Source organism: Neovison vison, chromosome 11 (assembly GCF_020171115.1).
Source record: "Neovison vison isolate M4711 chromosome 11, ASM_NN_V1, whole genome shotgun sequence".
Lineage (NCBI taxonomy): Eukaryota > Metazoa > Chordata > Mammalia > Carnivora > Mustelidae > Neogale > Neogale vison.
The window spans coordinates 8,484,162-8,508,248 of record NC_058101.1 but is presented as its reverse complement, the minus strand read 5'-3'; the positions used below and the strand labels follow the sequence as shown (position 1 = coordinate 8,508,248).

The 24,087-nt window shown below is 39.5% G+C and overlaps 1 protein-coding gene across 2 annotated transcripts in view; it reads left to right on the top strand.

Moving 5' to 3' along the window:
- MTHFD2L (methylenetetrahydrofolate dehydrogenase (NADP+ dependent) 2 like) overlaps positions 1 to 24,087 on the top strand; it is a 132,799-nt gene that overhangs the window by 58,942 nt on the left and 49,770 nt on the right. For both annotated transcript variants that reach the window (XM_044224048.1, XM_044224047.1), the window contains exon 6: positions 862 to 954. In XM_044224048.1, coding sequence (XP_044079983.1) covers positions 862 to 954 — 93 coding nt within the window. The remainder of the gene's footprint in view (positions 1 to 861; positions 955 to 24,087) is intronic.

Here is a 24,087-nt window from a genome sequence, read left to right as displayed (position 1 = left end):
AATATGTCTTCTAGTTTTGCTGAAAATGGAGATCGTGGAGTTTTCATTGTTGTGATTAAATGTGTAGCATTTGTATGTTCTAGGAGAAGAGAGAAGGCCCTGTCTCACACAGCTGGGTCTTCACTGGAAGTTCTTCTTTGACTTTCCTCTCCCAGCGTGTCTTTCACTCCTCTTCCCTTGGCTCACTCTTGAAGCGCTGCAAACCCCTCAGGCTGCTGAGCTCTCTTATTCACGTATCAGTTCCTTAAATACTTCCTCTTCTATTTTATACCTCTTTGTCATTTCCTAAACATACAACTTCAAAATTAGTCTATTTTCTTCTGGTTATTCTGTTGGCTTGGAATGCCCTTTCTTTCTTTCCTTAACTAGTATGCCCTTGCTCATACTTTGAGACCTAAAAAAAGGATACTATCTCCTTTAGGAACCCTTCCTAGACACCCTCAAGAGAAGACGCAGAATTAATCTCTCAGCTGTGTTCCCACAATACATTGCCCCATTTTGGGTGCCCTTATCTTGCTGTTTTCAGTATTTACATACCTTGCTATCAGACCAATGAGTATCCCCTGCATTTATGTATTAACCCATCAATACAGAACTTTCTGATGCTGTGTTTCTAGAACCTTACTTTTAGCTCTCTTATGATGGTCAGCACATACTCTCATATGGTCTTAGCTGATTTTCTGCTGGTTAATTGAAGAGTATGATATTCTGGGTCATCTAGGTTTTCTTTCCTAGATTTGCTCTTAATTTCAAAGCAATTTTCCTGCTCTTAGGCTGTAACTGAATCTCCTCTAGAATTGGAACATTCATAAATTTTGAAAAAGCTCAGTAACCATTAATGGACATTCTTCTTCATTCCAGGTGATGCAACAGTGACCATAGCTCACAGATATACTCCGAAAGAACAACTGAAGACCCATACTCAGCTGGCAGATATTATCATAGTAGCTGCTGGTAAGTCTTCGGTGGCTGTTAATTTGGTAAAATGTCATCAGCAGAGCAATTCCTGCCCTAATTGCTGACATGTCCATAAAAACAGTTTCTTGGGAGAGTTAGGCCTACATATGACTAACTTCCCTTGACCGGATCTTGTTTCTGGGCAATTATTATATTGGCTCGTTGTGCCTACGTTAACATTTGTCACTTCATTATGGAAAACCCAAATAGCCTTTGGAATGACAGATTAAGCACAAGAACGAACATGCACGTTGCCAGTTCCTTCAGAGATGTGGTTGATTCTAAACATGAATGAGTTATAGGGAAATGGGTAGGAAATGCTCTTGAAAAGATAGCCAGGGCTAGCTCATGTAGGGCCTTGGGAAGGACTTTGATATAAGCCAAGGATGGCTGAGAGCAGGAGATTGACGTGGCCTGGCTTATGGTTTTAAGAGTGCTTAAACTATGTTAAAGAGTGTGGACTTGAGAAGGAGGAACAGAGAAGAGATATTGGGTTTTCATTTATGGGATCAAGGATTTTTCACAATTTGTTTTATATTTGAAACATACAAAATAATTCTACCCTGTACTTCTACCTCTACTCTTGCCACATAACATTCCTACATTGAAGACGATTGTGACTCTTCTTGCTTTATCCAGGGCTTGAATGAGAGCCTTTTTCATTTTGTTTATCAATTAGATATTATTGGTGATTTCTAGACTTTACATTTGAATTGCTGGGTGGTTATAAACTGTAAAGGAAGAGTAGAAGTTCCAAAGGAAATTGAGTTTGATGAAGAGAATGATAGCTCAAATTAGTTTCAACCAAATTTAGTTTACTTTCTTATTCTGATATAGGCCCTTCTCTGGAACTCAGAATATATGTGTGATGACTCCAGGTAGAGTAATTTGCATCCTGATAGAGTAAAAATACAAATACTCCCTTTTTAAGAAGTCCCCAGTAAGCTGGTACATCTAACCACATTTCCAGTTTTTCTGAGTAACTATATATTCAGGTGATATTGAATGCAAATTTTTGAGTGGGATTGACAGAAGGAAGACAGACATTTAGAGAAGCAATAAATTTATTCGGACCCCAGATAACGTTAAGTGAAATACTGCCACAGCAACTGATATATTCATAGAAGACAAATATTAAACTGACTTCTTTTTAGAAACACTTGGATTCACATGCCGGAGTCAGAATCTGGTGAGTTTAGGGGCGTTGGGTCATCGTTGTTCATCTCAGACTTTAGAGAGAATGAAATTTACATTATCTTAAGAAGGCGCTACTTGACTCTAATGTTAACAACTTGTAAAGAATATTTCACAGTTGATCTTAGTTTCTGTTTCTCTGTTATAATACTGAATGGATATTTTCTTCTAGTGAGATAAAAATCCCCCGATGTGCATTCAGCTTGTGTTTTTCTTGTCGTGGGAAATGGAAGATAGGCGATCCTCTCTCAAGCACTGCGACATTCTCTTGGGATTAAAGCAAGCTGTATGTCCCAGTCATTATGGCCACCCTGTCATCATCCTTCACTGTCTCCTCTACCCTCACCACATGCTCCTTTGTAAAGGCCTAAATCAGCACTAAGTATGAGGTGTTAAAAAATAAAATGAGAAAAGAAAAAGGAAAATGAAGGGAAGGAAAGGGAAGGGCCAAGCCTATATCGAATCAATAAAATAGGAGCCAGGAGGTAGCAGGTGCACCAAGCCAGCAGGTGGTTCTGTCTAGTGCCCATCCCAGTCCAGGCATCCTGTCACCACCAGAGGGCGCCAGGCAGGTGGCTGCTGTCGTAGACAGCCACGCTGGATCCACAGTCCACGGGTTTCACCACACCCCCTCCCCGTGGTGGCTGGAGGACATTTTGAATGACGGTAATGCGAACGGGCCTTGTATTCCAGCCCTAATGCCAGTCCCTAGACGCAAAGGTATGCTGAATGCTGGAAGACAGTCCCGTAGATGATATTTATCAATTAGATAAATTGCAGTCGTCCTGAAGAAATAAATAAATATTTGGATAATGGGAAATTGGGGGGAAGAAAATTGAGAGCTTATAAGAAACAACTAAAGATTGCTCATTTCCCTGCCCTTACTAATCACCTGGAGAATTTAAGGATAAAGTTTGTCGATACTGGTAAATTACAGTGAAATTATAAAGAAGGAGCAAGTTAACATATAAAAGAAATTCCATATCACCAGACAGTAGGACTGAAATCTTACTAAAATGAAGCACATCTCGCATTCTGTGTGGGAAATAAACAAATACAATTAGCAGTGGGTATTAAAGAAGGAGATAGTGATCTAATGGCAGAGGTAGCTGGAAAAGGGAGGGCTGGATCGTTGGCACAACTAGAATGTCAGCATATATGGAAGCAGTCCCATCGAGCAGTCGGGGAGAGTAGAGGAGGAGGGGCGCGTGATGTATCAGAAAGACTGATAACGTCTGAGGGATGACAGTGAAGAATGTAGTGATGAAATCTCGGAATGGGCTTGCAGAAGAAAGAAGCAAAAAAGGAAATCATTGTGTAAAGATCCTGAGGCATGAATAAAATCAGCATATGTTAATATTCAGCTCACCCCTCCAGTTTCTCAAATTCCCATGATCCTGTCCTTATAGGTTTAACTATGTATCACTTCCTCTTTAAAACCTCTCTCTGCACATTCAGGATTTAGATTAATTTAGAAGCTCAAATTTGAAAATCAGATTCTGTCAAACTATGCATTTAGAAATAAGAAACTTCAAGTGTCTTCTCAAAACCTCTGAGTTCACAGAGAGAATGAATCTGGGGGACTTTCCTGGACTGTGGTTATGGCCCTTAACGTCTGTTTATGGTTGTACGTCACCGTCACTAGACTGTAGTAGGGACGGGACTGGTTTTTGTTTTTTTAATGCGGTATATAAGTGCCTCAAACAAAATCTGACACACAGTGAGTACTCGATTAACGTGTGTTGTATTCATTTTGAAATTACAACTGGAACAAGGACTTCAAGTTGATACAAATTTAGATGATAAATTTTTAACATATAATTTTATAAAGAACCGTTCTAGCTACTGATTGATTCACATAGTGGTAGCATTATTTTTTGTAACTACTAAACATTCCTAGCTTGTCATTATAAAGTAAGTTGAAAAGGTCATAAAGGTGAAAGATTTGTATATACAAGAGCAGTTTGTATCGTAAAGTGGATAAGTGAACTGATTTGATTTGAAATACTAAGCTTAAGAAATTATAAGCAAGGTGATGATGAAAGAGACTAGTATAGACATCTAAAATATCATAAGAATATTAAACAGTTGAATTGAAAGAAATGGTTTAAGGGAAGGCTGTGTTGGCTTTGTGTGAGGCTAGTGATAAAGAAGGGAAAGCTAGGGGTGCCCGGGTGCCTCAGTTGGTTGGGTGTCTGCTTTTGGCTCGGGTCATGATCTCGAGGTCCTGGGATCGAGTTCCACGTCAGGCTCCTTGCTCAGCAGGGAGCCTGCTTCTCCCTTTTCTCTTCCCCCTGCCTATGCTTTCTCTCTCTCTTTCTCTCTCTCTCTCTGACAAATAAATAAATAAAATATTTTTTAAAAAGGAGAAGGGAAAGCTAGCCAGGATAGGGTACCAGTGCTGAGAGTGTATGAGAAGACCGTTTGATTCACTTCTATCTCATGTTTCCAGGACACTGGGGGATATCCTGAGTCTGTCACAGTTCTAGGAATCCTCATTATTCAAGCAGCACAGACAGGTTTTTTTCCAGACATGGTCTGAAAGACCCTCCACCAGTATGAGTAAACTGTGGAACTAGCTCTGTTCAGGAGATGAGCTGCTGAGTCAATGCCACTTGCATATTAACCTGTGGGTGCCGAGTGTCGTAGCTGGTGAAAGCTGGCATTTTGTCCACTAAGCCATCCCCTCCAGCAGGATGAATGAACCTTGCAGCTGTAACTCTTGCGTCTCTATTGCAACACTTTTAATGATAGACACTGCAATAGAAAACAGGATAAAGAGGCAATTCTGTAGAGTAATTTGGAGTATTCCTACTTACTCGTCATAAAATAAAGGTGACCGACCAACTTCTTTCACGACTTCTCCCATTGTATCATCAAACTTGGACACACTCCCATCAAACATCATCTTAGGTTCTCAATGGAGTTTTCCTTCTGGTGGATTTCATCTTCCTTGGAGCGAGTGCCAGGACACTGAGAAATTCCCAGGGTGGGGCCTGGAAATCATCGGTTCCACCATCCACCGCTCACGCCATTGTCCTTTGCGTATCCCAATTCGTATTCTCCATCTTGCCATTTCAGCCTCTGTTTCTCCACTTAGAAGTCCTTCCTTCCTTCCTAAATGTGTCATTTGTCTCAATTTTATTAGTTATTTTACAGAGTAGTGTAAATGCCCAGGCCTTGCTAGAGCAGAGCTTCCAGAATTTAGATTCCAGCTCTGCCACTTGCTAATTCTGTAACCTTGGTCAAGTCATCCCATCTCTGAGGCTCAGTCTCTTTCATGGGAAGAATCATGATGTCTAACGTAGTGTTGTTAAAGCCAGTCCCGGCAAAGAACTTTGCACAGTGGCTCGCATATTGCAAACACTCAATAAGTGTTATATGCTAATATGTTATATGTTACTCCTTCTTAGGCCACTGCACATGAATTTAAACAAAAATTTAGAAACAATAAAGCAGTTGATTGTTAACCTACAACTTCGATGTAACTGGAGGCATATACTTTTGGTCACTTTGATATTAACGTAGTATCAAAGTGGACTGGTCCTCATAAACATAAAAAAAAAATAAAGGAAGTGACTTACAGATAAGAGACTAACTTCATAAAAGCTTTATTTTTACTTAAGATTTGTGGCTTCTCTGGATGATACCTGCTTTTGCTCGTAGCTGTGCGTTCTGGTGTCCCTGGATACACCCCTCGTTCCCACCATCTTTTGAAACAGCCTGACTTTGTGAGGGGTTAGGGAAGGGAGAGGTACTTAGGTGAAGGGGTTTGTTCTCACAGAACTTTTCCCACCTTCTCAGTCTGTCACCCTCTCCCTTTCCCCACGTCCTCCCCTTCCTCAGTTATAGCCCCCCCCCCAACCCATCCCCACAGCCTCCCTAATCCACAACAGATAAGCTTCATCAATGTATGCCAGGGTGCTTAATTATTGCTGTGTTCCTGAGTATTGGTTATTTTCTACATCCCTACCATAAAAACTTAGCAAACATGCACAATAATCTAACCAAAGCCAAGCGCAGTTAACAGTGTGATAATGAGCCTTCCCTTATTTTATACTTCCATGGAAATATACATATTTACACATTTCTTTTCACCTTGCATGGACTCTTTGCATTTTATGGTTCTACACTGTCTATGTTTCCCCATCAGATGCATTCTTCTAAAGCATGGTTTCTACTGATTTTGTAGCATTCTATGCTGTAAGTATAATTTATTTATTCAGTTCTTGATGATTGGACATTTAGGTTGCTCCCAGTTTTTTAATTATTTTTAATTATAAACATTTATAAAAAATTAAATTATAAAAATTTAATTATAAACATTGCAGTAAACAACTGGGGACATCTTTGTAAACACCCAGGATTATGTGCACGAGGAACCTGTAATATTTATTAGATTGATCTTTAGTTATTTGGTAATGAATGGTTACTTGTATTCTCAAAAACAAAACTGGTATTTAAAGCTTTGTGCATAACCCATGGCAGGCTCCCTGCTCAGTGGGAGTCTGCTTCTGCCTCTCCCTCTGCCCCTCCCCACTTGTTCTCACTCTCTCTCTCTCAAATAAATAAAATCCTTAATAAATAAAAAATAAAAGACTTTCTTTCCCCCTCTGTCTGTTCCTACCCTCTCCCCTGGAAGAAATAAAATATTTAAAAATTTTTTAAAAGTAAGGAGGATCTGGGTGCAAATTGAGTTTTAATCTTAAAAATCACATTTAATTCTCTGGGCTGCATTTTCAACTATTGTAAAAAGGAGATACTAATCCTAGTGGTACAGGCTGCTGTAAGAACTGGTCTGAAATAAACATAGTTTCCCTTCCCTTCAGTCTGACATTGTATTGTGACCCTCTGACTAAAATTACAATATGTTTTAAATGAAAATACATGAGTTTGTCATCTAGCACCAAAAGGCTTATTTAAGTTGCCAGTAATTGGATATGTGGACTGTAAAAGTTGCATGTGAACTTGTACATTTTTCCCTGATCCGTGTTAACCTCCAAAAAGCAAAAACATCCCCCCAAATTCAGCACCTAAGAAGCATCCCAAGGCTTTATTTCTTTTTCTTAACTTGCTATATGTATTTTGTTCTTAACTTGTTATGACTGCATGGACTTGTGAAAAAGGGGTTCTTACCTTCTCGTCACCAAGTGTTTTTACTTTTTATCATTATGTGGGAAGCAGAGGTTGATTTTTTTCTTTGGAGGGTCTTCTCTTTACACATATATCTACTTCCTTTCTTGAATAGAGTAAGTGTTCAGCAGCAGTATCCAAGAGAACTTCAGTAAAGAGCAATTAGATAAAAGATCTGTCTTTATTATGAGGAAACATAGATATTTCCTTTGAAATATATGTGTGTGTGTATATATATCTATGTATATATTTAAAGATTCTATCCATCCATTTGACAGACAGAGATCACAAGTAGGCAGAGAGGCAGGCAGAGAGAGAGGAGGAAGCAGGCTCCCTGCTGAGCAGAGAGCCCGATGTGGGACTCAATCCCAGGACCCTGAGATCATGACCTGAGCCGAAGGCAGAGGCTTTAACCCACTGAGCCACCCAGGCGCCCCTGAAATATATTTTAAATTGTTAAATTATATGTCATTTGTGGCTAATTCTACTTGATTGTATATGTGTATATCACAGGGAGGAAGAGCCTTTTCAAGACAATATCTCTCGCTATTGGCATGATCTTTGTGACGTTTTTATGGCTAGGTCTTTACAATTTTACATGACAAAATATCAAAAATGCACATAAAAGTGAGCCAAAGAACAATATTACCCCCTAGACACCAGCAACCAGTTTGTCAGATCTGAATATCATTATCGATGTTTTTCATTTCTACATGCTGTACATTTCTGCAAACTTGTTTTGTTCTGGTTAACATCGTGTTTTAGAGATGTGTTTATGCAAATACATGTGGCACTGGCTGTGTAATACTCAGCTGCCTGAGTGTCTATTTTCTGTCGATAGACACACATGCTGTTTCTCCTTTACTGCTATCGCAAGCAGTGCTGTAGTTAAGTGTGATTTCAACAGATACTAATTTTGCCACTGATTCTATTGGGCCCTCCATCAGATACTGAAAAACAAAGATATGTAAAATATAGTTCCAGAACTTGAGAAGTTCAGAGTTTAGCAGAGAAAAAGATGATGTACAAACAGACTAGTGTAATGTGGTTCACTAATACAGTATTAGAGGGGTGTGTGTATCTGTGTATGTCTGGCTGTCTATACATCATTTAGAAAAAGGGAGACAGAAAGGGAGACAGAGGGGCAGAAGCCAAGAAGGACAAAGACAGAGAAAGAGAAACAAAGACAGAGACCAAGAGAGATGGAGACTAAGACCAAGAGAGATATATAGAGACCAAGAAGGATGGAGACACACCCAGAGAGGGAGAGAGACAGACAGAGAGGGACCGAGAACAAGAGAGATGGGGAGCGAGCTCCACAGATGCTTCACCGCCCCTGATGAAATGGTGGAGCTGGGTCCCGGCCCACGGAACGAACAGAGAGTCACGGGGCAGAATCCCAGGGAAGGGGTCTTCTGGCAGATTGGAGGGTTTAAAACGCTACACAGGTATCAAAGAAAATATTAGATGCCTGTCGAAATGATAGATGCCCGACTGTGGGTGGTGAATGATGAGGCTGAGTCTTTCGGACAGTCCAGACAGCAGAGGAAATGAAGAGCTTTGGGTTCTATCCTGTAGGCCAGGGGCAACTTTCAAAGAGTCACAAGCACTGGAATCACATGATCATATTTAAATTCCAGAAGGGTCCCTCTGATAGCCTCTGGGGGGGGGGATGGGGCTGGAACTAACGCTGATGTGGCTCTAAATACAGGGGGCATTGAACGTGAGATAGAAAAACAGAAAGTAGACTGGAAGGACGTTGTCGCTTCGCATCCTGGGTGTATGGTGTGAGCACAAGGAAGAGTCGGGGAAGGAAGCGGGTGTGGGAGGAGTCCAAGACGGCTGCGTGCGAATTTTGAAGTGTAGCAAAATAAAAGAGGAAAAGCAGAACGGAGAAACAGGTCTGTGTTGGGTACAGAATAGTGAGAATTACAGGGACAGCATCAAGGGGACAGCCTCGAAGTGACTCCCATGGCACGGTGCCCTGCAGTAACCAGGACTGTGCCCTGTTTATCTTTGTATTTTTGTAAGAACCTGGCACTGGAGACTAGAAAACTCACTGCTGAATGAACGCTCTTCCTTCTTTAGAGTGCAGGTGCTTATCTTGGTTCCAAGCATTTTTCTTGCAAGTTGAGGAGGCCCTTCAGAGAGGCAGATGAGCTCCTCCAGGTCCTTTCAGCCCTAGACTCTCCATCAGGCCTTGTTTGGGGCTGTTCCACTTCAGAGTGGCTTCCTGTGGCATTGCATCAGCATCATTGACTCAGAGCTCGCACCTGCAGGGTTCAGAGGCGAGGCAGGGAGGCGGCAGGGGAACAACCGAGAAACGATGACTGTCTTCAGTGAGAGAACAGGAGAATACCACAGGTCTCCTTCCTAGTGTGGGTAAGAAGCTGAGCCCTCCTTTGGTGAAGTCATCCTTCCTGCGCTAGATTCAGAGCGTGTGGTGCTGTGGGATGTCTCTTCCGAACGTGTGTTGACTGGCAGAAAGTGAAATGATTTCATTAGATCTGTAGCCAGTCGTTATTAGTTGTGGCTTTGCAATAGCATCCGCTCGTCTCATTAAACTCCAGAAAAACTGAAAATTGAAAAAAAAAATGGGGGATCAACATGTCACCTAGCAACCCTTGTGTGACAATCCGCACAGAGGTGGTGTTTGAAACACTCCGTGTGGACTCAGACTGCACCCGGCTCACTGCGTCAGGTGTGGCTCTGGTTTTGAAGGAGAGCCCTGAGAAGTAAGGTCTGTTGGCACAGATCTCCTCAGGCAGCTTTCTATGAAAGTCCTTTCTTTTTACCCCTTTCTGCCGCCAGAGAAAGGTTTCTGGCTTGGCCCTTCATCTTAAGCTCAAGTCCCTTGCCCCCAAACTGATTTCTGATTTGGCTCATTAATAATTGCTTATTTTAGAATGACTTACCTTTGTTACAAAACCCGAGAATTAATGAGGACTGTGTATGAATGTGGGCTTTATGACTGTGGTTGGAACAAACTCAATTAATTCATAGTTCTTCTCTGAGTGTGCAGATTACAGGCAATCCACTCTTAGGAGCCCAGTATGTGCCCTTCAGCTCGAGATGGTACTCAATATCGGATCAGATATCTCACTGCAAAAAAAGGCAGGTGCATTTCAGTAATGTTTCTATTGAGTTTCTATTGTGTCTCATAATTCCCACTTATACTTATTTTTAAAATTACCAGGGTGATTCCTTTTCTTTAGAAAATACACACACATACATATGTGGACACACATGGCACATAGACACTCGCACGACAAAGGATACTTTTTCCTAAAAGATTTTATTTTTTTATTTGATTGAGAGAGCAAGGAAGAGAGAGAGGGAGGGGGCAGAGGGAGAGGGAGAAGTAGACTCCCCACTGAGCAGGGTGGCCGATGTGGAACTCTATCCCAGGACCCCAGGCTCATGACCCCAACTGAAGGCAGACACTTAACTGACTGAATCACAAGGCCGCCCCCAAAGGATATGTTATAATATATGTTCTTCTCAGGGTAGTTGGTCAGGATATTTGTGGTTAAATAATGTGGCATACCATGTCAGAATGAATGAGAATTCCTTCTTGTATGCTAAGAGTGCCCTAAATTCTTTTAGGTCACTAAGCTATCACCTCAAATTTACTTTATTTGAATAAAAAACTATCTGAAGGAGTTTCCTCCTTCAATGTAGGAATTTATCCTAAGGAGAAAATTGGGTACCTGGATGGCTCAGTTGGTTAAGCATCTGACTTCAGCTCGGCTCATGATCCCAGGGTCCCGGGATTGGAACCCCCCTCTAGTCCCTGCATCAGGCTCCATGCTCAGTGGGGTGTCTGCTTCTCCCTCTGCTCCTCCCCCCACTAAAGTATACACTAAAGTATATACTCTCTTCCAAATAAATAAGTAAATAATAAATTAAAAAATATTTAGGAAAAAAACTATAAGGAGGTTTACAGAGACCGTATTCAAAAATGTCCATCACAGATTCATCTGTGATAACAAAAAGTTGGGAACAGCCTAAACACCCAACAATATGGGAACATTTACTATGAATGATGGTGTAGAAATCAAAAGGAACTCTTATGGCCTGTTGTATTTGAAAATAATTATATTTGATCGCATCTATGATAGAAATCCAAATAGGTGCACGTGCGTGCACACACACACACACTCATTGACAAACAGAAAAACAAAGAGGGAAGAAAAAATACAACTTGAGAGGAGTAGTTACTTCTGGCTAATGCATAATAGATGATAGATAAATGTTGATTCCTTCTTCATCTTCCTCTGAATTCTTCAAGTAAATTCTCCAAGAGATATTTATTTTATAATTATGAAATAAAATAAAAAATATTAAGATGACTCATTCCCTGTTCCTGGAAAGATTTTGCCTGCTGCCCATTTGTCTTCTGAGGCTGTTGACTTTTTACGACAGAGAAGTGAAGGAGCGTGGGAGATGTTTACTAAACTGAAATGGCTCATTTCCTACCAGGCGCCACATATGCTAATTAAATGGCTGTTCTTTTTTCCGTTGGATATTTTTTCCTGGTTTGTCAAAGATTAGTTGACCATAGAGTTGAGGGAGTCTCTATTCTGTTCCATTAATCTATGTGTCTGTTTTTTGTGCCAGTACCATATTGTCTTGATGATTACAGCTTTGTAATAGAGCTTGAAGTCAGGCAACATGATGCCCCCAGCTTTGTTTTTCTTTTTCAACATTCCCTTAGTGATTCGGAGTCTTATCTGGTTTCATCTTACACCATACACAAAGTTAAACTCAAAATGTATGAAAGACCTCGTTGTCATACAGAAATCCATTAAAATCCTGGAGGAGAACACAGGCAGTAACTTCTTCGACATCGGCCACAGCAACTTCTTTCAAGACATGTCTCCAAAGGCAAAGGAAACAAAAGTAAAAGCGAAGTTTTGGGACTTCATCAAGATAAAACGCTTCTGCACAGCAAAAGAAACAGTCAGCAAAACCAAGAGGCAACCCATGGAATGGGAGAAGATATTTGCAAATGGCATTACAGATAAAGGGCTGATATCCAGGATCTATAAAGAACTTCTCAAACTCCACACCCAAAAAACACATAACCCAGTCAAAAATGGGCAGAAGACATGAACAGACACTTCTCCAAAGAAGACATACAAATGGCTAACAGATACATGAAAGAATGCTCAACATCACTAGTCTTCAGAGAAATACAAATCAAAACCACAGTGAGATACTACCTTATACCAGTTAGAATGGCAAAAATTAACAAAATAGGAAACAACAAATATTGGCAAGTATGTGCAGAAAGGGGAGCCCTCTTACACTGTTGGTGGGAATGCAAGCTAATATAGCAACTCTGGAGAACAGTATGGAGGTTCCTCAAGATGTTAAGAATAGACCTACCCTATGACCCAGCAATTGCACTACTGGGTATTTACCCCACAGATACAGATGTAGTGAAAAGAAAGGGCACATGCACCCCAATGTTCATAGCAGCAATGTCCACAATAACCAAACCGTGGAAGGAGCCAGGATGCCTTTCAATAGATGAATGGATAAAGATGTGGTTCATAAGTACAATGGAATATTACTCAGCCATCAGAAAGGATGAATACTCACTATTTGCATCGACATGGATAGAACTGGAGGGGATTATGCTGAGTGAAATAAGTCAAGCTGAGAAGGACAATTACTGTATGTTTTCACTCATATGTGGAACATAAACAATAGCATGGAAGACCATAGGGGAAGGAAGGGAAAACTGAAGCAGAGAAATCAGAGGGGGAGACGAACCCTGAGAAACTATGGACACTAGGAAACAAACTGAGGGTTTCAGAGGGAAGGGGTGTGGGCAGATGGGGTAACAAGGTGATGGGTATTAAGGAGGGCACAGGTCGTGGTAAGCACTGGGTGTTATACGCAACTAGTGAATCATTGAATAGTATATCGAAAACTAATGATGTACTACACAGTGACTAACTGAACATAATAAAAAAAATAAATAGCTCTTCTTGGGAGAAAAGAAGAAATGAAAAGAAATGTGACTAGATGAATTGTATGGGGTATAAATTACATCTCAGTAAAGGTTATTTTAAAAAAGAGAGATGGGAAATGGAAAGACCTACTGATGCTAAAACTGAGGGTAATTGTGGCTCTTCTGTTCATTTTTAAAAATATAGTAGAAAGAAATCATCTAGATTTCTTTAGCACCAAGAGGATGGAGCAGGGCAGGAATATGAGGGAAAGAGATAGGAAAGGGAAATCTCTACCTGCTCCCCTTTGAGCTCCTGACCTCCACCTTTGCTCTGCTGTCTGGAACACTACTTGTTGCTGAAGCTCTTCTTGCTTCACGCTCCAGGGGCTATACCTGTGTCATGAATGCCTCCTTCTGCTTCAGTCAGCTAAGGGCAAATCTGTATTTGAACTGTAACAAGCTTTGTAAGAAATAGGAGCACATTCTTTTTTTTTTCCCCTTACACAGATATTTTAAATGTAAGGAAAACCTATTTACTTTCAAATTTATCTCCAGCACTAGCTAGTTCTTGATGTCTCTTAAAAAGCATATACAGGGATATTAACATTTTTTTTCTATAACATTAAATAATTAACACATTCTCATTTCTGATTATGATTTTTTAATGTAGTGATTATCAAACATATTTAAAATAATCTTTGAATAGAGCTTTCAATATAGGCATTTCATTATTTTATTTATTTAAATATCAGTGTTCCTAATATTTATTTTAATTATTTTTTTAAGATTTCAAGTAATCTCACCCAAAAAGTATACCAATGTGGGGCTCAAACTTATAACCCTAAGATCAAGAGTCATGTGTTCTACCAACTGAGCCAGCCATACATGCCAATGTTCATATTTATTTTAATAATTATCATGACAAATATTTATTAAGCATTTCTGAAACATTGTCTTATTCAAATCTCACAGCATCCCTAGGAGATCAGCAAGGTTACTAGCCTTATATAGTAGATGCGTACAGCACAACTGTTTCTCAAGACTTGATAGTTATGTTGGTCACACTCCGCATTTTATTAATAACACTTTTTAATAGAACCAAAGGAATATATTGGAGGAAGAAAAAAACTAGCATGAGTTTAAATTTGCAAATCTTGAAGAGTTGTGACTACAATTCTATAACTCTCTGCCAGTAAATCACATTTCATATTCGTGTATTCAAATGGCAAAAAAACCCAAAAGTTGGCATTTTCCCCTGCCAAGTAGGGTATCACTGTATCTTTATTCCAGTTCTGTTTTTCTAAAACACGGTCTGCCATGTATGTCCCTTTCATAATGTGTGGCCATGAAGAAAAGCATACTCTGAGTGATGCTGACATTCTTGAGGAATTAATAATCTGTCTCAGAAAAGGCAAAATTATCCCTTCATCTTCATTGCTTTTGGTCATAGACCCATATTTGTTTCTAGCAAAATACGTGGTTTCAATTGGAAAAACTTAAAAAAAATTTTGTATGATTCTGATGGCCAAGGATTTAATTTATAAATCAAATCCAGATTTTTTAACCTATTGTTTATTTTTGCATATTCATTAAATATTTTCTTATCATCAAGTGTGTCTCATTAAGGATTCTGGTCTATAAACTCTAGGTGGAGACTAGTTGGTACCCTGCTAATCCTAGAACAATTACGTAAAGAAAGGAGAACTCCCCCCAACCCTCAAAGAGACAAAAAAACAATGATTCGCTAATTATGACATTGGTTTCCTGGAACTAGCTGGAGATCATAGTCATATAACAGTAGTGGCTAAAACAGGTAAAATCAGGTCGATTTTAGTTCATTTATATGTGATCTTTCAGCCACATTTGTTTTTCACCTTACGGTAATAGCTAAAGATATTCATAAACTAAATTCAATTGCTAAAATTGCCAAAAGGAGATTAACAATGACATTTACTTGTGAAAATTAATTATATCTTGATTTTTTTTTTTTTTGGAAAAAGAAAAGATTTGAAATGTTTGCTACAAAAAGATAAGCATTTTAGTTACACAGAAAGAAAGTCACTTGCAAGATTCCTATTGGGTTTGAGATTTTATTTAGCAAACTAAGAAGCCAAAGGCAGTCGTCATTCATGAAATGCTGCCGTACGCCAATCACCATGCTCTCTGCCTTCCTCTATTGAGTTTTACTTTTACAGCAAACCTAGGAAATGTTCTTGTGTTTATTTTTGTAAATGTGGGATATAATCTTACTATTAGTGGTGAGATCACACAATTCATCGTTGTCGAGGTGGAGATCTGTTTGTCTCCAGAGTCCCAGTTCTTCACAGTGAGTCCGACGGCATGCTTGTGCAGACCAAATGGCAAGGCTGCCTACCCGACGGGTTAACTCCGCATTCCCGATGTAGACTTGCCGCTATCGTTCTGTTTTTCCATGTGAAGAATTACTCAGGCTGTACTCAGTCCTGTCCTGCCACATGGTTCGGAATAACTGGTACGTATCCAAGCTTCCCCCTGGGATTTGGGATTTGGAACTCCTAGAATTCCTGCTCACTTCTTGTCTCCTCCTGCTATCCTTGCTTCTGCAGCCAGGTCAGACACTCCCAAGACCTACAGAGGCATGGAGGGCTGTCTCGAACCTTCTTGTTCCTTCCCTGCGGCCCTGCAGTACCGGCCAAGCCAATCACGCTATAAGGCACAAATGAGAGGAACTGCTCAGGTTTCTCTGTTCTCTTGGAGGCTCTCTCTTCGGCACGAGCAAGAAAAAAAGAGACTTATCTCACAAAAAATATTTCAGATTCATTGGTCAGAATCGTAAGCATTTACCTGTTATCTGAAGATTTCCGATGTGTGATTACCGAACTGGATTTCGTTGCCTTCTCGTATTAACTCCTCTTCACCAAGTTCAGATACACAGAGCAGAAGCCTTGATAAGTCTCCTACTTTCCTATGGAACCCTGCCTTGTGTCTTTCTCCCAGTTAGATTAAGGGGCCACCTCTAAGGATTGACGCATCAAGCTGGTCTAAAGCTGCCCACCACCTCTCTCACTTTATCGACCTCTCACTTTTATTGAGCACCTGGTAGGTCAGGAACTGGGTTAAGCAATGATTGTACTGTAAGATTTACTTAGTTTCGACCCTCGTGGAGCTTATGGTCTAAATAGCTATTAATCATGTAGCAACATGCAAATGTAATGGCAGAATTTGAAAATTGGTGAGGAAGTGCAGGGCCACAGATGCATACAGAGAGAGGGACCTGTCAGGATTGGTGCGGGATCCCTGTGACCTCCCAGAGGAAGTGGCTGTTTGGTTGACATATGCTTTTCAAGGGTTTGTAAATAATCAGCAAGAAAGACCTTTGCAGTTTTCTTTCCCTTGACCACTTTCCACTAGGCATCTGGTATACATCTGGTATATCTTTACGACAGTGCATTTCCGTTTTACAAGTCTGTTCCACACAGCACATTTGAATTCCCCAAAGACAGGGGCTCTGTCCATCAGTGACCCTCAAACTTGGAAATGTCAGTGGGCCGCCTCCTTACACTCCTGTTAGACCATGTGGGGAGGGTCTTGACGGCAGGACACAGACTCTACCAGGAAGTCTGAAATCTTTCTCAAACCTACTTGTGTGGATTCCATTCATTTTTTAAAAATATGTACTGGACTTTTTTGGTATTTAGTATCATTTTATTGGCTTTTAATGAGCATTTAAAAAAATAATCAGAAAACCATTCCTGTAATTTCCCTGCTTTTATCTCAGGCCTCTTCAGAGTTCCATGTTCTGAATATTTTTGATGTTTCCAAAATGAATATGAATGTGTTGCCCTTATTTTTTGTTTGGTTCTTAGGTTGCAAAGCGTGTTATAAACAACTAGTAATTCTCCCAAAACAAAGCTGTAGGCAAGATAACAGAGCCATCCACTAAACTTTATCCCAAGAAAACAGAGAACTTTTTTCATTCCCTCAAAGTGCCCCTTCTTTCCTGATTTTGGCTTACGCACTGAGCTTTTCTATGGCAGGAGACTCTATGAGGTTTGGCCTTAATCATTGTTCAGTAATATTGTTTTTATGCTTTATGGAGGACCAAAATTAGAAGTAAAACCGTTCAGTTCGTTGATAGGTGTGACAGAACGATCTTCTTGTTACTATTTGTTTCAACGGTTGTTATGTGATTATAAGTTCAAGGCCACTCCCTATTTGTGGGGGGTGGGGTCTCAGGTGAAGAGTGAAATCATTCGTTATATTTATCACAGTCTTTCCAGTCTGCTGGGAAGTGGTATTATCTTTAGACAGAAAGATGGATGGGGGGTGGGGGATGTCGTGCCTACTGGTAGAGTCAGATCCTTCTGCTGGCTTTGAAGGAAATGAATTAGTGCTCAATGATCTGCTTTTGTCAGTGGGAAGGAACATATCAAAGCAAAGACTGGTAGTAGGTACAAAAGGCGTGTGGGTGAGTTGTGGTAGCATGTACTAGCCTTCCATGTTAGGCTATAGTTTGATTTCAGTCAAACTTCGAATTTTGCAAAAGCAATGTTTCCTCTGTAAGCTTGACAGCTTCCCAGTACTAACTTCTGTTTTTTTTTTCTCAGGAGATCAATGGTGATATTAACAGATACGATTTTTTTAAATTGTATAATGATAGGTGGTAGCATTTGGAACATCTGTATAACTTAATGAAGAGATGTTTTCCAAATAAGCAATATGTGATGTCACCAAATCCATTCAAAATTCCAGATAGACCAATATTGGACTATAATATTACAAAATACGGAAAGGTCATCAAAATGGCTTCAAATTCCACATTGCAACTAATCTTTGAGAAATTACTGCTTGTCAAGTTTTGGTGTAGATTCAGAGAAAGATAACCGCAATTATCTTAGAAGGCTATTACAACATTTCTTCCTTTTCCAACTACATATATGTGTGATGCTGGATACAGAAGCAGATTTGAGAATCCAGCTGTCTTCTACTAAGCTGAACATTAACAGATTATCAAAATTGTAAAACAGTGCCTCTCTTCTCACAATTCTTTTTGCTTTAGAATAGTTATTTTAATTAAATCGCATTTTTATTTTAACATGTAATAGATTTTTTATTATTTTTCCAAAGAATTAAATAGATATTTAACAATCTGTCAGTTTTAATTGCTTAATAAGGTAAAATCAATGGATACAAATTGCATAAGCAAAGCTCTTTGGGTCTTCAATAATTTTTTTTCCAATTTATTTATTTTCAGAAAAACATTATTCATTATTTTTTCACCACACCCAGTGCTCCATGCAAGCCGTGCCCTCTATAATACCCACCACCAACGCCACTTCAATAATTTTTAAGAAAAAAAAAGTGGTCTTGAAACCAAAATGTTTCTTAAACCACTCATTTGCATAGGAACAATCTTTTTCATTCATGTCTCTATTCAAATGGCATATGATTAGAGAGAGGCCTATCTAAAAATAGCAGCCATTTATTTTTCTTTCTGGCATTTACCATTATCAGACATTGTATTATGTATCTATTTTTTTATTAGCTATCTTCTCTATGAAAATGTGGGCTCTGTTAGGAAAGAGATTGTTGTCCGTCTTGTCCATTACTTTATCTCCTTCACTTACTGTAGTACCTGGCACGTAGCGGCTATTCATCAAATAGCTCTTGAAGTAATGAAAACATTCCCATGTGGATATTTTCCTTGCAGCGCTAAAGCTTTAGAGATTCTGTGTCGAATTCCTTTTTAATTATCCCTCACACTTTGGCTATTATTTTTGAGTCTCTCATAGGTTTTTGTACTACCGACCACATCCAGTCAGTTTTCACATAATGTTCCCCAGCACCTTCTCCCAACGACACATTCATGTAGGTATCAGGTTCCATGTTTCCTGCCAAGAGGAAATTGGCACCATTTTCCTCTGCTGCCACCATGGCCAGACACAGTCTCTTAACTACACACCCCATCCTAGGTGTGCTGGAACCCTCAACAGAACTGCAGGAAGTTCTACTGCAAAATGGGAAGGAATACACCTTTGTGGTATTCTCTCTTTGAACGTCACAGAACATGCTCTAGAATTTTTAAGGAAAGACCCCTTGCCATGGTTTATTTATGACTTGTGCCTCTCTAGTGATCCTGAATATGGGAGAATGTAGAGCCCAATCCAAGTTAAGATCCCTATGATCTGCTTAGACTCTCTCTCCCCTAACAATAATACTATGCTGGTGTAAGCTCATTACCTACACCTGACTTCTTTCATTAGAGCAGGATCTAGACCTTGGCTACACATTTGAATCAACTGAGGAGCTTCAAAATGTTGATGCCTAGTGTCCCACCCACTGAAGTTTGGACTTAGTTGACCTGGGATGCAGCCTAATCAATGAGAGTATTCAGAGCTCCCCAGGTGATTCTAATGTGCAGACCTGGGTGAGTTTCCCTTCAGAGACTCCTCAGTCCTCCCCACAGGAACTTCTGTCTTGCCCCTCCTGCCAGATCATTGCCGACACCCAGCTTTAATTTTTTCCAAGAATTGAATATCACATGAAACTAAGCTATTTCTAATTTTTTTCAAAGGAAGAATAAGTCTTTTGTAAATGTGGATTGTATTGGAACTGTAATGTGATCAATTGAATGAGAATCGGCCTTTGTTTTCTCCTAAGTGCACAGTGGGATATAAAATATTTTCTCCACGATTAGGTGGTTGTATTCAGACTCCTGATGCATCTCCAGCTGTTGCCCTCAATATGCATCCTAGACTAATAATCTCAAACTCTTTTCAGTTTCCTTAAACCTATGCAGTTAATTGAAGTCCATATTTCTTTGTAGAGTTGAGTTCCTGTGCTTAGAACAGCTTTTCTTACCCATTTACCTTATACATTTCAAGGCATCTAAGAATCATCACAGTCATCTGGAAGACAAGCCTTCACCACCACAAGGCAGATTAGGTGTGCCCTCCCTGATGGAGTCCTCTCTTCATCCTACACATTTCTACATCACAGGGCTGTATTCTGTTATAGTTGTCTGACTCTCCTATTTGATCATGAACTCCTAAAAACAGACCATGTATTCTTCTTAATTTTTGCATTATCAATACCCAGACAGAGCATAACACATAATACACCATCAGTAAGTGCCTGTTAAGGAGAAGAATAGACCGATGCATTAAGTGTTGGGAAAAGTTAGTGAATATTTTATGAAATATTTATATTTGAAGTGTTCTTAGGGAGTAGATTTCCATAACTTTGACTTTATATGTGATGTCCAAATAGCCATATGATTTATCTTGGATCACACTCCTAGTCATTGTGTACCTAGAACTAAGAATTCCTGACTTTAATTCAGTGCCCTCGCTGTTTAGAACTTTCTGTAGGTTTTTTATTGTAGGTTGTTTTGCTTGGCTTTGATTTCAGTTGTGTGAAAATTGTTTAGGTGCTGCTATGTGAAAAGCGCTTTCTTGAGTATCAGTCAGATATTTGGGGGGAGTGCTTAAATTCCTAAGCTGCTCAATCACCACAGCTTACACTCTGCTCTAATGGTTGAAACCATGGCCATTGACATCCTATGGTAAATGCTCAAATAGTTCCTTCAAAATACATGAGATCATTAATATATCATAGTATCTGATAATGTGAACTGCACAGTACTTGCACTTAACCTAGGTAAATTTTTAAAGCAACAGTAAGAGCATAAAACAAGAGTGAGAAATAGCATTTTAAATAATGCAGGCTATGTTACTTGACATTCTATTTAATTAGGTATGCCCAAGAGAGAACACAGAATAGAAATATGAATATGCTCTATCTTCAGACAGTCTCTGGTTTTACATGACTCTTGAACTCAGGCATCATGCTGTAGTGTGGGTGCCTGGAGGTGAAAGGTAGGATTTATTTTTCATTCAGCATGGCCCTTAAACTGAGCCAGCTACCACCTCTGGTGTCAACCAGAGAAACTAATCTGACCAAGTAATGGAGAGAAAACTAGCCATGTTGGATTCACTGAGAGACAGTAGATTGTTCTCCAACATGGTACCTTCAAGAGCAATTTTCAAAGTCTTTAAAACCTATTACCCCATTAGATAGGATGTTTCTGTTTCTATAAGTATGAGAAAATTATATTTCTGCATATTTTATGATAAATGTTATATATCACATGCACTGTTTATATTATTGATAAAAAGAACATTTTATATAAAGAAAATATTTGTATGATTTCTGGTCAATAATGGTGAATTGTACACATGCTGAAACATAGCTCATTCTATCTGCTATAAATTCAGATATCAGAGCAAATCATTTTTAATATTAATAAACATCGGGTGCCTGGATGGCTTAGTTGGTTAGGTGACTACCTTTGGCTCAGGTCATGATCCTGGAGTCCCAGGATCAAGTCCCTCATCGGGCTCCCAGCTCTGTAGGGAGTCTGCTTCTCCCTCTGACCTTCTCCCCTCTCATGCTCTCTCTCACTCTCTGTCTCTCAAATAAGTAAATAAAATCTTTTTAAAAAATTAATAAATATGGTTGTTCTAGGAAACAAGAAAGAGATCTCTGTAGACTGGAGTAAGAATATTTCCTTAAAAGGAAAAAACAATGGGGGAACAAATAAAGTTCAGAGCAGTCTGAGCTGTGAAGACAGTCTATAGACAGGAAAGCATTGGGACCCAGGTGAATGCTTGGAAAAAGGTGCTGGCATCTTTATGCCCACACAAGTTGTGTAGTAGCTCAGAGCCACATCTGTACAACCTGTGTAAAATTGGGTGCTGGGAAAGATGCTACCGGCTTTCTACTCCCGGCTGAGCCAAGGACAGCAGTATCTCCTGCCATTTAGCTTGGGGCTCTTGCAGCACAGCTTAAATAGTTATGGGAGTCTGGAGCTGGGACCTGGCAGGGACAAGTCTGGAAATGGAACTGTGAGGAATGCAGCCCTTCATGCCAAGCTTGCAGAGGAGCCAGACTCCCAGTGCAACCTCTGCAGAGGCCCCCACAAACTTACTGTAAGAGATCAGGATGCCCTTGTAGGAGATACCCTGTGGAAAATGAGTATATAGGAACTTCACAAAGACAGTAAAGGATAAACAACAAACCTGGTAAACAGAAAAGCTGACAGTGAGAAAAAAAGGAAAAAAAAAAAGCTGACTGTGAAGAAAACAGACATACTAGTACGATCAGAAAAGGACTTCAACGTAAGCACTCTTGATGCCATTAACAAGATAAGGGATTACAGCCATGAGAGAATGAGAGAAGAATGAAAGTTTAAAAATAAGAATACAGGGTTATACTACAATAACAGATAATTATGAAAACTAAGTAATTAGAAACATTAGCCATAAAAAATATAGGTATTGCAACTAAAAAATAAAACTTTAAAAACAAACTGAATAGCAGCGAGCATAGCAGAAGAATAAACCCACTGGAATAATAAAATGAAGTTATCTCAGAATTCAAAACAAAAGATATAAAGAGCTAGAAAAAATGCCTTAGGATATGGATGATAATTTAAGAAACTCTTCCAGAAGAGGATAGTAGGCATAATATAGACAGCACCTTAAAGAATGATCACTGATAATTTTATGAAACTAAAGAGAGATATGGATTTAAAAAAAAAATTCTCTGTGATGAGAAATATTAAGCAAAATATTTATATTTAGCACATAACATTAAAACTTCAGAACATTAACAATCCTAACATTTATAAGGATAAAAGAAAGTATCTGCAAATGAACAAAGATCAGAGTGAAGACTGATTACTTATCAATGGTTTTAGATGCCAGAGGTAAAAGGGGTAATGTCTTCAAAAATTTGAGGAAAAAAGCCCCTAAATTTATAAGTTCATACCTAGCCAAACTATCACTCAGAAGTGATGATGAAACAAAGAAATTTCCAGATTCATAAGGACTCAGAATGTTTATCTCCTCTAGAATGAGTCCCTAAAACAGTAGTGTAGAAGGCAAGATGTGAAGGTGAGCTCTCCCCCAAAAATATATGTCTGTCTGAGTAGAGACTGTATAAAATAACATTAGTAATTCAATTTGACATGGTCAGTAAGTTGGAAATGAAATTTTCAATCAACAATACTATAGGATCTGTATGAAGAAAGATTGTAGAGGGTGAGTACAAGTATGAGACAAAGAAAACCACATCAGTTGAGACCTTCAGAGTCTCTGGCTCTTCTTTGAAACTCATTACAGCTATGGACCACTGTCCCCTACACTCAACCTGGAGAAATGGCTCGGAGTTTTTGCCTAGGGGGACAAGGGCTGTAAGAACAATGGACCTCTTTCTAAGGCAATTGACTTTATTTGGAGAGATTGGAGGGAAGTTCAAGCCTAAAGGCACTTTTATTTTTTTTTTCTTTTTCAATTTATTTATTTTCAGAAAAACATTATTCATTATTTTTTCACCACACCCAGTGCTCCATGCAAGCCGTGCCTTCTATAATACCCACAACCTGGTACCCCAACTTCCCACCCCCCCCGCCACTTCAAACCCCTCAGATTGTTTTTCAGAGTCCATAGTCTCTCATGGTTCACCTCCCCTTCCAATTTACCCAAATTCCCTACTCCTCTCTAACGCCCCTTGTCCTCCATGCTATTTGTTATGCTCCACAAATAAGTGAAACCATATGATAATTGACTCTTTCTGCTTGACTTATTTCACTCAGCATAATCTCTTCCAGTCCCGTCCATGTTGCTACAAAAGTTGGGTATTCATCCTTTCTGATGGAGGCATAATACTCCATAGTGTATATGGACCACATCTTCCTTATCCATTTATCCGTTGAAGGGCATCTTGGTTCTTTCCATAGTTTGGCGACTGTGGCCATTGCTGCTATAAACATTGGGGTACAGATGGCCCTTCTTTTCACG